The sequence below is a fragment of the Typopeltis vanoorti genome, chromosome 2 (genome assembly GCF_054136105.1).
Source record: "Typopeltis vanoorti isolate ZY-2024b chromosome 2, IOZ_Tvanoo_1.0, whole genome shotgun sequence".
In the NCBI taxonomy this organism is placed as follows: Eukaryota; Metazoa; Arthropoda; class Arachnida; order Uropygi; family Thelyphonidae; genus Typopeltis; species Typopeltis vanoorti.
Window position 1 is genome coordinate 180,926,816 of NC_143550.1, and position 13,309 is coordinate 180,940,124.

Consider the following 13,309-nt stretch of genomic DNA (forward strand, 5'->3'; position numbering starts at 1 on the left):
CTTTCGACTCCATGGAGGCCTGAATAATAATAATAATAATAAAATCCAGAGAAATATTAGCAATTTAATAAGTTATCATATAGCACTATAGTGTTAAATTAAAAAAATGTTACAGTAAATAGTGTTATAATGCCAGATTTGTTTGCAAAAGTGTGTATTCAATGATCATACAAAGTGTTTCTCAACCAGTGCTATCTGAAATGGTTACATATACTGACTTGTAACAGTCAATAAAATGACATAATAAAAAAAATGAACACCTGTATTTTTTAAGGCGAATCCTACTCATAAAAAATTGGGGATATTATCTTGGGTGCACTAAGGGTCAGATAATCTGGAAGCCCTACTCTAGAGACCAAACATAGCTTATATATGCATGATAGTGGTTTCAAACACTGGGTGACGAAAGTCATCTACTTTGATATGGAAGTTGACTCCAGGTCTGCTGATTGGACACCAGTACAGATGCTATTCACTAAGCCAGCAAATCATCAGAAGGCTTCAACTTTCATGAGTTGGACTGCTATATTGGGGATATATATACTGGCACTTCAACTAGGATCAGTAAGATATTCAGGTTACCAATTTTTAATGAAAACTAATTTTTCACTTTGTTCAGTTATTTTCAATTATAGATTATTAATTTCAATTTGAATGAAGTAAAATGTCATCCAGAATTTATTTAAACCATTACTGACCTCTACAATTATACCTGTGTTATTCTGGACATTAACAACTATCACACCTTGAGAAGTTGCTCTTCCAGTACCAAGCTTCTTCCAACCTTGTTGCAAAGCTTCTTTCTGTAGCCACTCTAGAGCCTAAAATAGTTGATAATTAAAAATATCACTTAGAAAATTATAAATGAATCTTCCTTTAATTATATAAGAAAATGAGCAGAAATCCATATATAATGTTTCATATAATCCATGTTGTGGTTGAATCCATATGGATTCAACCACAATCTAATGGTGATTAGTTGCCTCTAGTTTGTGTTGTTACTAAATTGTTAAAGGCAAAATGTTGAGTAGAGCAACATGGAGGTGTGGAAATATTTGATAATTATCTGGGTGTTGCTAGGTCAGGAAATGTTTTCTGGTGTACGAACTGGTGAGTGGCAGGAAAGTAAAAATAATGATAAAATTTAACTAAAGAAGTGTAAAAATCTCATATAAATACAATTTACACATGTTCAGTTTGTACAAAAAACTGAAAATATTAATTTAATTTGTAAATCATGCTTTGAATTTAAATTTTACTCATATAATCTAAAGTATACCACATTTTATTTGTTCATATTTTTCTAAAAACTTTTTTTTGAGACACTGCTCCATCATACACAACCTGCTGGTATCGTTCAGAGAGCCAATCTCTGATCCATCTAACCAATATGATATCTCTTCCCATCCTATAATTGTACACCAACTTATCATGTGGTAATCTATCAAATGCTTTTGCAAAGTCTAAGAATATCACTGTATATGATTCTCCCTTTTTTTTAGTGTTACACGGTGATCAGCATTCATTTTTGAAATTATGGATTCTACAACTGTGTTAAAATAACTGTTCTTATTATCATCCCGACGTTCCGATCTTCATATCAAGATCATCATCTGGAGCATACATAAATATACAAGACAAGCTGCGTTACATTTCAAACCGTAAGCTAGAGAAACAATGATTTGATCACAATGCTACTCACTGGTATATTCTCTAGTGAAAAAAAAAATAAATTTTTAAAAAATACATCAAGCTAGATTTAATTTATGATTACATGAATAAACATTCTTGCTTACAGATGGTTTTCCTTCCAGTAACAGTGATGTCCTATTTCTATTATTACAATTGTTATTTTTGATTTAAAATAAAAATTAAAATTAAAAATTTTTCAATATATTTATAAATTACAACATGAATAAACATTCCTTCTTATAGATTTTTTCTTTAATAGTGATGTCCTATTTTTTAGTATTAAAGCTGTTATTTTAGATTTAGGATCCTGGATTTCTACAGTCCTTTTATAGTTGTTCTTAGAGAGGAAGGATTCGTGGGATGAATATATATGCCTTCCATATATGTATGGGATTTTTAGACCATCGTTATTGTTTAGATTGGGGTGATTGATAACGATATCACAAGTTTCCTTAAATTTGCGTTCATACCATGTTTTGGTGTGATGTAGACAACCAGTGCTTTTCCAGTCAATTCTATGCAAGGTGTTCAGGGCATGATCAGGAAGGCCAGCTTCACCATAATTATTATATTTGATGAGTTGTTTATGTTCTTTTTGTCTGATTGGAATTGTGCATCCTGTTTCTCCTATGTATGGTATTTACTGCAAGTGCAGTAAATACAGTATACTCCAGGGTGGGCTAGCAGAAGTAGTTAGTCTTTGGATGAGTCGAGTAAGCTTTTTAATTTCGCGGAAGGTTTAAAGGTGGCTTTGAGGTTGTATTTTTGTAGTACTCTGTTTATTTTATCTGATATCCCTTTAATGTAGGGAATGGTTATAGTTTTGCTGTAGTCTGGTTTGTCATTGTTTTTTATTGAGATCTTGTATAGAAGTTTGTTAATAGTGTTTTGGCTGTAATCATTTCTTTGAAAAGTATTGCTGATAACTTTAAATTCGTCTTTCAGTGAATCTTCACTGGAGCAGATCTTCAGAGCTCTGTTTTTTAGAGTATTAATGACACCTAGTTTTTGTGTTAAGTGGTGGTAGGAGTTTATGTGTATATATTGGCCAGTATGTGTCAGTTTCTGGTAAACAGTGAAGGAAAGATTGCCAGAAGGAATATGTGTGACAAGTGTAACTAGAAATGGCAGTATGTTATGTTTTTCAATCTCAGTTGTGAACTATATGCATTTGTGTTCCTTGTTTAGGTGGCTAAGGAATGTGTCTAGTGGCCATGAGACCAGATCGCAACAACATTGTCGACGTATCTAAGCCAGAGTTTGGGTTTTAAAGGGGAGGAATCTAAAGCAAGTTGTTCAAAATGTACCATATAAAAGTTAGCAATCGGGGGGGGGGGGGGGGGGGGATAATGGTAAGCCCATGGCTGTGCCTTCTTTTTGTAGGTAGAAAGCATTTTGCCATACAAAATAACCAGAACGTAATACATGCGCAAAGAGTGCCGTGATATCTGGAGGGAATTTGTTCTGTAAAAGAAGGATTGTGTCACTGATTGGGATATTCGTAAAGAGGGCAGAGACATCAAAACTGACTAATAAATCATCTTTTTCTAATGTAATGTCTTTGATAATATTTATGAAGTGTTGTGTGTTTTTGATATAGGAGGGGAAATGACCTACCAGCTCCTTTAGTGTTGCCGCTAAATTTTTGGCTAAGTAATAAGTCGGGCTATCAATCCCTTCAACTATAGGCCTTAGCGGCGTGTTTTCTTTGTGAATTTTCAGTAGCCCGTAAATTCTCAGGGAATGAGCGTAGTGTGGAAATAGTTTTTGGACCGTATCTTTGGGCCATGTGGTAATTGATTTAAGTAGATTCTCTGTTTTCTTTTTTATTCTATTAGTTGGGGAGGAATAGTTAATATACCTATTAGTTAATTATAGTTAACTAATAGGTATGTGTTATTGTTCGAGACCAGCAGATTCATTTTTTCCACATACGTGTTTCGTTTAAGATAACGGTGGCACTTCCTTTATCTGGTCTGATTATTAAGATGTTCGGATTTGACTTTAGTGATTTTATCGCTATTAATTCATGTTGAGTTAGGTTGGTTGTTATTGTTTTGTTATGATTTAAAATGTTGGCAGTTTCTAAACGTATTTTTTCTGCTATGTTATTTGGGATGAATCTTAAGTCTCTTTCAATATTACAATTAAATTCAAGTTTGTTTATCGATTTGGGTGCTATGGCATAATTTAAACCTTTGTTAAGTATCGAGATTTCGTCTTTGTTTAAAGCATAGTTGGAGAGGTTAACTATATTATTGTTACCTGTAGGTGATTGGTGGCTCGTGTTGTTTCTTGCTTCTGGTTGGTTGTTATTGTTTATTGTGGAGAAATTTGAATATGGCGGCTGGTTCTTTCAATCTTTTAGTCTTTGGAATTTGGAAATTAGATTTTCTTTCTTCGTTTGGGAGGATGTGGTTCGCCATGTTGTCAGTAATCTTTTCCAGGATCATCCAGATATCTGCGTTTACATAGCTTGAAAGTTCCATTTTTTCCTTTTGTAGCTGGTTTTGTGTAGCGGCTAAGTTCTTTCTGGAAGCTTGGATTTGTTCTCTGAGAAGTGCTTTCTCCATGCGGAAGTATATTCGTTGCGCTTTTGCTGAGGTAAATTTCCTTTTTTAGCCTGATGAATTAGGAATGATATTGCTATCCCTACACCGTTTTAAAAAAGCCAGTCGATTGATCAAATTAGAAACCTGATTCTTCAGCTTACCATATTGATTGCATCACTTGTGGATTGAATCTCCATGAATTATCATAATCTTTTTTTTTTTAGTGTTACACGGTGATCAGCATTCATTTTTGAAATTATGGATTCTACAACCAAATTAGGCAATAGCACCCAAATCAATAAACAAACTTGAATTTATTTGTAATATTGAAAGAGGCCTAAGATTCATCCCAAATAACATAGCAGAAAAAATACATTTAGAAACCACCAACATTTTAAATCATGACAAAACAATAACAAGCAACCTAACTCAACAGGAATTAACAGCGATAAAATCACTAAAGTCAAATCCAAACATCTTAATAACCAGAGCAGATAAAGGAAGTGCCACCGTTATCTTAAACCGAACCATGTATGTGGAAAAAATTAATTTGCTGGTCTCAGACAATAACACACACCAATTAGTTAACTATAACCCAACTAATAGAATAACAAAGAAAACAGAGAATCTACTTAAGTCAATTACCACATGGTCCGAAGATACAGTCAAAAAACAATTTCCACACTACGCTCGTTCCCCGAGAATTTACGAGCTACTGAAAATTCACAAAGAAAACACACCACTAAGACCTATAGTCAAAGGGATTGATAGCCCGTCTTATTAATTAGCCAAAAAAAATTAGCGGCAACACTCAAGGAGCTGGTAGGTCATTCCCCCTCCTATATCAAAAACACACAATACTTCATGATAAACACATCAAAGACATTACATTAGAAAAAGATGATCTATTAGTCAGTTTTGATGTCTCTGGCCTCTTTACGAATGTCCCAATCAATGACACAATTCTTCTTTTACAGAACAAATTTCCTCCAGATATCATGGCACTCTTTGCGCATGTATTATGTTCTGGTTATTTTGTATGGCAAAACGCTTTCTACCTACAAAAAGAAGGCACAGCCATGGGCTTACCATTATCCCCCCCCCCCGATTGCTAACTTTTATATGGAACATTTTGAACAACTTGCTTTAGGTTCCTCCCCTTTAAAACCCAAAGTCTGGCTTAGATACGTCGACGATGTTTTCGCGATCTGGTCTCATGGCCATTAGACACATTCCTTAGCCCTAAACAAGCAACACAAACGTATACAGTTCACAATTGAGATTGAAAAACATAACATACTCCCATTTCTAGATACACTTGTCACACGTCTTCCTTCTGGCAATCTTTCCTTCACTGTTTACCGGAAACCGACACATACTAGCGAATATATACACATAAACTCTTACACCACCACCATCCAACAGAAAAACTAGGTGTCATCAATAACCTATAAAACAAGGCTCTGAAGATCTGCTCCAATGAACAGGCACTGAAAAACGAATTTAAAGTGATCTGCAATACTTTTCAAAAAAATGGATACAGCCAAAACACTATTAGCAAAATTCTCTACAAGACCTCAATAAAAAACAAAGACAAACCAGACTACAGTAAAACTATAACCATTCCCTACATTAAAGGTACACCAGACAAAATAAACAGAGTACTACAAAAATAAAACCTTAAAGCCTCCTTCAAACCTCCTGCAAAATTAAAAAGCTTACTCAACTCATCCAAAGACCCACTCCCTCCGCTAGCCCACCATGGAGTATACCGTATTTATTGCACCTGCAGTAAATACCATACATAGGAGAAACAGGACACACAATTCCAATCAGACAAAAAGAACATAAACGACACATCAAATATAATAATTATGGTGAAGCTGGCCTTTCTGATCATGCCCTGAACACCTTACATAGAATCGACTGGAAAAGCACTAGTTGTCTACATCACACCAAAACATGGTATGAACACAAATTTAAGGAAGCTTGTGAGGTCGTTATCAACCACTCCAATCTAAACAATAATGATGGTCTAAAAATCCCATATGTATGGAAGACATATATTCGTTCCACGAATCCTTCCTCTCTAAGAACAACTATAAAAGGACTGTAGAAAATCCAGGATCCTAAATCTAAAATAACAGCTTTAATACTAAAAAAATAGGACATCACTGTTAAAGAAAAAATCTATAAGAAAGAATGTTTATTCATGTTCAAATTTATAATTTTTTTTAATCAAAAATAACAATTGTAATAATAGAAATGGGATATCACTGTTACTGGAAGGAAAGCAATCTGTAAAGAAAGAATGTTTATTCGTGTAATCATAAATTAAATCTAGCTTGATGTAATTTTTTTTTTTTTTTTCACTAGAGGTCATGCCAGTGAGAAGCATGTGATCAAATCACTGTTTCTCTAGCTTACGGTTTGAAATGTAACGCAGCCTGTCTTGTATATTTACGTATGCTCCAGATGATGATCTTGATACGAAGATCTAAACGGTGGGATAATAAAAAGAGTTATTTAAACACGGTTGTAGAATCCATAATTTCAAAAATGAATGATTCTCCCTTATCTAACACTTGTCACCTTATCATAAAATGCAAGTAAATTACTAAAACAAGACCTACCCTTTGAAAATCCATGCTGACCATCATAAAGAATGCTATGTCCATCAACCCAATTCTGTATTCTATTCCTTACCAATCTTTCCAACACCTTGACCATATCTGCAGTTATACAGACTGGCCTATAGTTGGAGACTTCTGTCTTGAACCATGCTTGTGGAGTGGTACTATTTTGCCTTCTTTCCACTTCTTAGGAACCCTACCAACTGCAAGACTTTCATTAAATAACCGGGTCAAGGGGATAATCGACTGTGGTGCACATTCTTTAACAATCGATTCCCACAGCCTTATTCACACCTAACACAACCAACATCTGATACACTTCTGTTTCTTTCACTTCCAATTCTCCTAATACCTGCCTCTCTTTTATATATTGTACCAGATCATGTATACAGTATGATATATGCTGATAACGTGCTCGTTCAATAATTCCACTATATCCTTTGCAGCTGTTATTCAGCTGTCATGACTATCCACCAGTGTTAATCTGCCATTATTAATCTTTCTTTTGCTTGCCATGTAGTGGAAAATTTCCCTTGAGTTAACCTTGGCCTGATCAGCCAATCTCCTCTCATACTGCACCTTTCCTTTCTTTACCATGCTTGTCACCTTTCTAGCCTGCACTTTATACTCTTCATGGATCTGATCACCACCAACTGTCTTGTAACTCCTCCATAATATTTTATTTTCCAGCACAGCTTGCTTGATTTCGCTGTTCATCCATTTCATTCCTACTCTATTTACTTGCTTAACCCTCTGTATGATTGCATACAATACAGAGCTTTTGTCACAGCATTGCATTGTTTTGTCAGAGCATCTGACAAAAGCTCTGCAGTCATACAGAGCTTTTGTCAGATACTGCCTTGTGAGTTTCCATGCATTGTCAACATCTTTTCTGCTCAGCTCATCTATCCAATGTACTGATGCTAACTGACTACAGAGCTTCCTATAATCACCTGCTTTATACTTCCACATGTATCCATTTTTGGCAGTGACCTTTTCCTGTTTCATCACTTCCCAAACAATTATCAAACAAGCAGTGAACCTGTTTAGTTAAGTATTATAATTAAAATTCTAATACTTAACTAAACAGGTTCACAGCTGACCAAATTTTTATACTAAGACAATATTTAAAGAAATAATGGAAATTTAATCAACCTGTCCATATTTTATTCATAGATTTTAGAAAATCATAAGATAGCATTCATAGAAACAACCTTTCAGTACTATTAAATGAACTCAAAATATCTCAAGATAAGAAATTTAAAAGAAATTTGCATCACTGATAGCCAAAGCAAGGTATTGGCTAAAGCTTATGGAATTACATTATTCGTTTTTATTAACACCATAACTCCTTGGAGTCAAAAATACTCATCAGAGGCACACACTGTTACAACACACACACAAAGCCCATCAAACTGTGCTTTGTGTGTAATTCATTCAATATTATTATTATTACGGGCAACTCCAGGGAGTCATTACACTCATCAAGGGAGGCCCCAAATCATATTCATCACAACTATTTGACATTCATACAGTATCTATCATACCTCGCCTTAAACTCATTCACTGTCACAGCATCCACCACAGACTCTGGGAGTGCATTCCACTCATTCACCACTCTAAAAGTAAAGAACCCAGCTCTAACACCTTTCCTAACCACACTTTTGCCCAGTTTCCATGGATGTCCCCTAGTCCTCCCACAACCAGCCCTGTTCTCAAAAATATCTTCTGAATTAATTTTATAGAAACCCTTCAGTAATTTGAATGTCTCAACCTTATCTCCCCTCCTCCACCTATCAACCAATTTTTGCAACCCACAAATCCTCAACCTGTTCTCATAAGGTTTATTCCACAGACCTGCTATCATCTTGGTCACTCGCCTCTGGATCCTCTCCACCTCCTCCCCATCAAGAAGAAACCTAGGTGACCAAATCTGGGCACAGTAGTCGAGATGGGGTCTTATCAAGGCTCGATACAGAAGAACAATAACCTGCTTGTCTCTGCTTGTCAACGTATTCTTCAGCAACCAAGTGATTTGATGAGCTGATTTATCCACCAACATTCCTAAATCTCATGCCTCATCAATTTCCTGGAGTACAGTTCCACCAATGTAGTAAACTGCTGCTAATCTTTTCACCCCAAAATGTATAACCATACATTTTGCCACATTAAATTGACATCCATTCTCCTTAGCCCAAACCTCCAATCTATCCAAATCATCTTGCAAAATTCTGACGTCATCTGCATTCACTATTGCCCTACCCAACTTTGCATCATCTGCAAACAAATGAACTGTCCCTCTCAGATCCTTTCCTATATCATTAATGAACAAATTAAACAGCAGTGGTCCAAGAACAGATCCTTGTGGCACACCACTAGTCACAGGCCGTCTTGTGGACTCTACTCCTGAATAAACCACTCTCTGATATCTCTCTGTCAACCACCCTCCTATCCATCTCACCAACCCTATATCCATCCCCATATGCTGCAATTTACTGTTAGAATTCCATGTGGTATCCTGTCAAAGGCCTTAGCAAGGTCCAGTAGAATCACTGTAAACCCATTACCCTTATCCAGTTCAGCCGTCACTGTGTTATAATAAGTGAGCAAGTTACTGAGGCATGACCTACCCTTCACAAAACCATGCTGTCCCCGATACAGTATCCCAATTTCTTCTATCCAATCTTGTATTTTCCTCTTGACTATTTTCTCCAAGACCTTGATAATGATTGGCCGGTAATTTTTAACAGCAGCCTTGGAATCACCTTTATGCAGCGGAACTATTTTCCCCTCTTTCCACCCCCTTGGGACTGACTCAGACCCAAGGCTCAAATTAAACAAAATGGTCAAGGGCACTGACAATTCTTTAGCCGCTTCACGTATGACACGAGCTGGTATACCATCCAATCCCACAGATGTATTGACATTGAGGTTCTGTAATAGACTAGTTACCTCTACTTCATTCATCACAATTCCAATATGCCTGCATTCACCACAATGTTGGGCAATCAATGCATTCCACTCACCAACCACTTTCCATGCAAAGACCCTGCTCTTTATGCCCCTGCTCACACCCTCCTTATATTGCTTCCAGGAGTATCCTATTTTTTCTATTCCCTTGTCCCATGCTATGAAAAATTTTTTCCACATTAACTGAGTAACAACCATTTACCAATTTAAATGTTTGATTGATATCCCCTCTCTTTCTCCTGTTCAGAAGGCTTTGCAAACTGCATTCTCTCAACCTGTCCTGATATATCCTGCATTCCAAGTTAGTCTTCTCTGGACCCTTTCCAATATATCCTCATCACCACAAAAGTCAGGGGACCAAATCTGTGCACAATACTCCATATGAGGTCTGATCAAGGCCTTATACAATGGGACCAGAACCTCTTTATAATCTGATGTGATGTCTTCACAACGTGCAATGGAACTTCTGAACTTCAGATCCTTGTCCCCCCACTTCTCCAAGATCTCTTATCTCCTTAACTTCTCCAAAAATTTCCCTCCCAAATGTATACTTTGCATCCCATTGTTACCAAATTTTAGAACCTTATACTTTGCAACACTGAATTGACAGTTCCATACTGTTGCTAACTCACAATTTATTCATCTCCTCCTGCAAAGCCACATCTGCTTGATTTCTCATCACTCTCCCCAGTTTTGTATCATCTGCAAACAGTTGCATATCACCAACTAAACCTATCCCAATATCATTAATATACAAATTAAATAATCAATGTCCCAATACAGACTCCTATGGTACACCACTAGTGACTTTCCTCTTTTGAGATAATGCCTCACCTCCATACACAACTTGCTGACACCTATATGATAGCCATATCCAACTCACCAGCATGTTATCCAATTCCAGCCTTTGCAAAAAAAGTATACTACTGTGTGTGTGTGTGCGTGCACACATGCGTGTGAGTGTGTGTGTGCATGCATGCGCACATGTGTGTGTGTGTGTATCCCAATACATTTCTCACCTTGTTATAGTACATAAGCAGGCTGGTAAAACACAATCTCCCTTTAAAAAACCCATGCTAACAAGCACAAAGGATACCACTGTTACCATCACCACTCTCCACATTCCCTGGCCTATAGCAATATCGTAAATATATCTTTCTATCAACTTCCAATTAACACCACACTGCCTCAAAATCATTGCAACTATTTCCCTCTTTCATGTCAACCTGATGTTGACATGATCGTATCTAATTACCGCCCTATCTCACTCATCTCGATCCTATCTAAAGTGATGAAGAAAACCATCAATTCTCAACTCTTACTCTACCTTCAAGGTACTCAGCTATTAAGTAACCACCAGTACGTATTCCATTGATGCCGATCAAGAGGTGACCTGCTTTCATATATCACCGAACTCTGGACATATGCCATGGAAAAATTTGGCGAATCCCAAGGCACAAGGCTTACTAAGCACACTTCCATCATTTGGACTGTCTCAGGACTTCTGCAGATGGAGTGCCAGCTTTCTGTCTGGAACCACAATGTGTGATAGTAGATGGCTCCCTATCCTCCCACCATCCAACTAATGCTGGGGTCCAACAAGGTTCAGTTCTTTCACCAACCCTCTTCCTTCTGTATATCAATGACCTACTTCAGTTGACCTCCAACCCAATACACAGTTTTGCAGATGACAGCACATTGCACTCCTCCCTTTCATTTGATAAACCTTATCCTACAGAATTCACTCCAACCCACAGAACACCAACCACAACTTCCCTTAAATTGGACCTCCAAGCCATCCTCCAATGAGGCTCAGATAACCTCGTCAACTTCAATGCTAGTAAAACTCAGTTCTGTCTTATTTCTCACAAAAAAGAACAATTTTCTTCCAGTATTATTTTTGATAACACTCAAATTTCCAGACAAGATGAAATTTCTCTTCATGGAATTACCTGAACATTAGGCCTCTCCTGGCATAAACACATCACAACCATTGCATCCTCAGCTTCCAAAAAGCTAGGCTTTCTCTTTCGCTCAAGACGTTACTTCACCTCAAAACAGATATTAACCTTATACAAATCACAAATCCGCCCGGCTATCGAATACTGTTCTCACATTTGGAGTGGGGCTCCTAAAAGCTCCCTCAAAATGCTTGACTCAATACACGGGAGAGCAATTAGACTGATAAATGATCCATTTCTTACCAACTCACTTCCTCCACTTTAACATAGACGTTTAGTCTCTGCAATTTGAATATTCTATAAATATTTCCGTGGAAAATGTTCATCTGAAACAGCGTCCGTGCGGTTAGCCTAGTGGCTGTGCGCTTCGCAACCATATGACTGGGGAAAGAGTATCTCAGGTTCGATTCCCGTCGAAGACGTGAGGAATTTGAGGATCTTCCTCAGCCATAGCCAAGTTAGCTGGTCTTGGGCGTGGGCAGTAGGGTTTTTTCTGCCAGTTTATCTGGCGTTTTTCATCCCGCAAGCAGGCAAACGGGCCCCGTGAACACACACAGATCTACAGCCATAAATACTTAACCCCCATGAGGGGACTCAACTTTCCCCAATAGGGATGGGGGAGAAAAAGGGAGGAAACTCCATACGAATAAATAAATAAATAAATAAATCTGAAACAACATCAATAATTCCCCCACTCTGTACTAAGCCCATTGCAACATGTACAGCTGCCGCCCAACATCCTTTTACAGTACACCTTGAAACCCACAGAACAAGTTTCTTTTCCTCCTCCTTCATCCCTGCTACTGCTGTACTGTGGAACAGTCTTCCGCCTGATGTATTTCCCAAGGAATACAATATATAGGCTTTTAAATTGAATGTCAACAAGTTTCTCCTTTCCCATCCCACTATCCATATACGGTACTATAGGTTGACTAGCCAACCTCTCGTATATGGGCCCAACATAAAAAAAAAATAAAATAAAATAAAAAATAAGTGGACATAATTCCTCTACTATCATCAGCAGCACTCCCCCCCACCTCTCATCCTTTCTATCTTTGCAAAAAAACATTGTACCCTTCCATTTCTATTCCCATTTGGATATCATCTTCATTCAATCATGTTTCATTCCAATACTTTTGGGGTGAATAAAATTCATCCCAAATCTTATTTCTAATACTCCTGGCATTTGTAAATAAACACAGTAGTTCAACTTTTAGGTTTATAACAAGTCCCACCAAAGCCACTTGTTCATCATGATTATTTCCCCAGCACACCGGCCCTTGCCCCATCATCTTTATCACCATTTTACCATATATATATCCACTCAGTCTGAACTACTCCATTCACATCCTAATCAATTCCATTTCTATGTTGATGATCCCCATACATACATACATACATTCATTACTCCTTTCAACATCCACTCTCCCCATGCTGTGTCTCCTCGTCCATCTGGGCTCTGCCCCCATTTCCTTGATCCTCTTACTTTCCCATTTTCTCT

At 37.2% G+C, this 13,309-nt stretch overlaps 1 protein-coding gene across 1 annotated transcript in view; it reads right to left on the reverse strand.

The window, feature by feature from the left end:
- The window catches only part of mEFTs (elongation factor Ts, mitochondrial), a 152,355-nt gene that overhangs the window by 71,026 nt on the left and 68,020 nt on the right, over positions 1-13,309 (reverse strand). Inside the window, exon 3 of the mRNA XM_090409803.1 lies at positions 699-821. Within this exon, the coding sequence (XP_090265929.1) occupies positions 699-821 (123 nt within the window). The remainder of the gene's footprint in view (positions 1-698; positions 822-13,309) is intronic.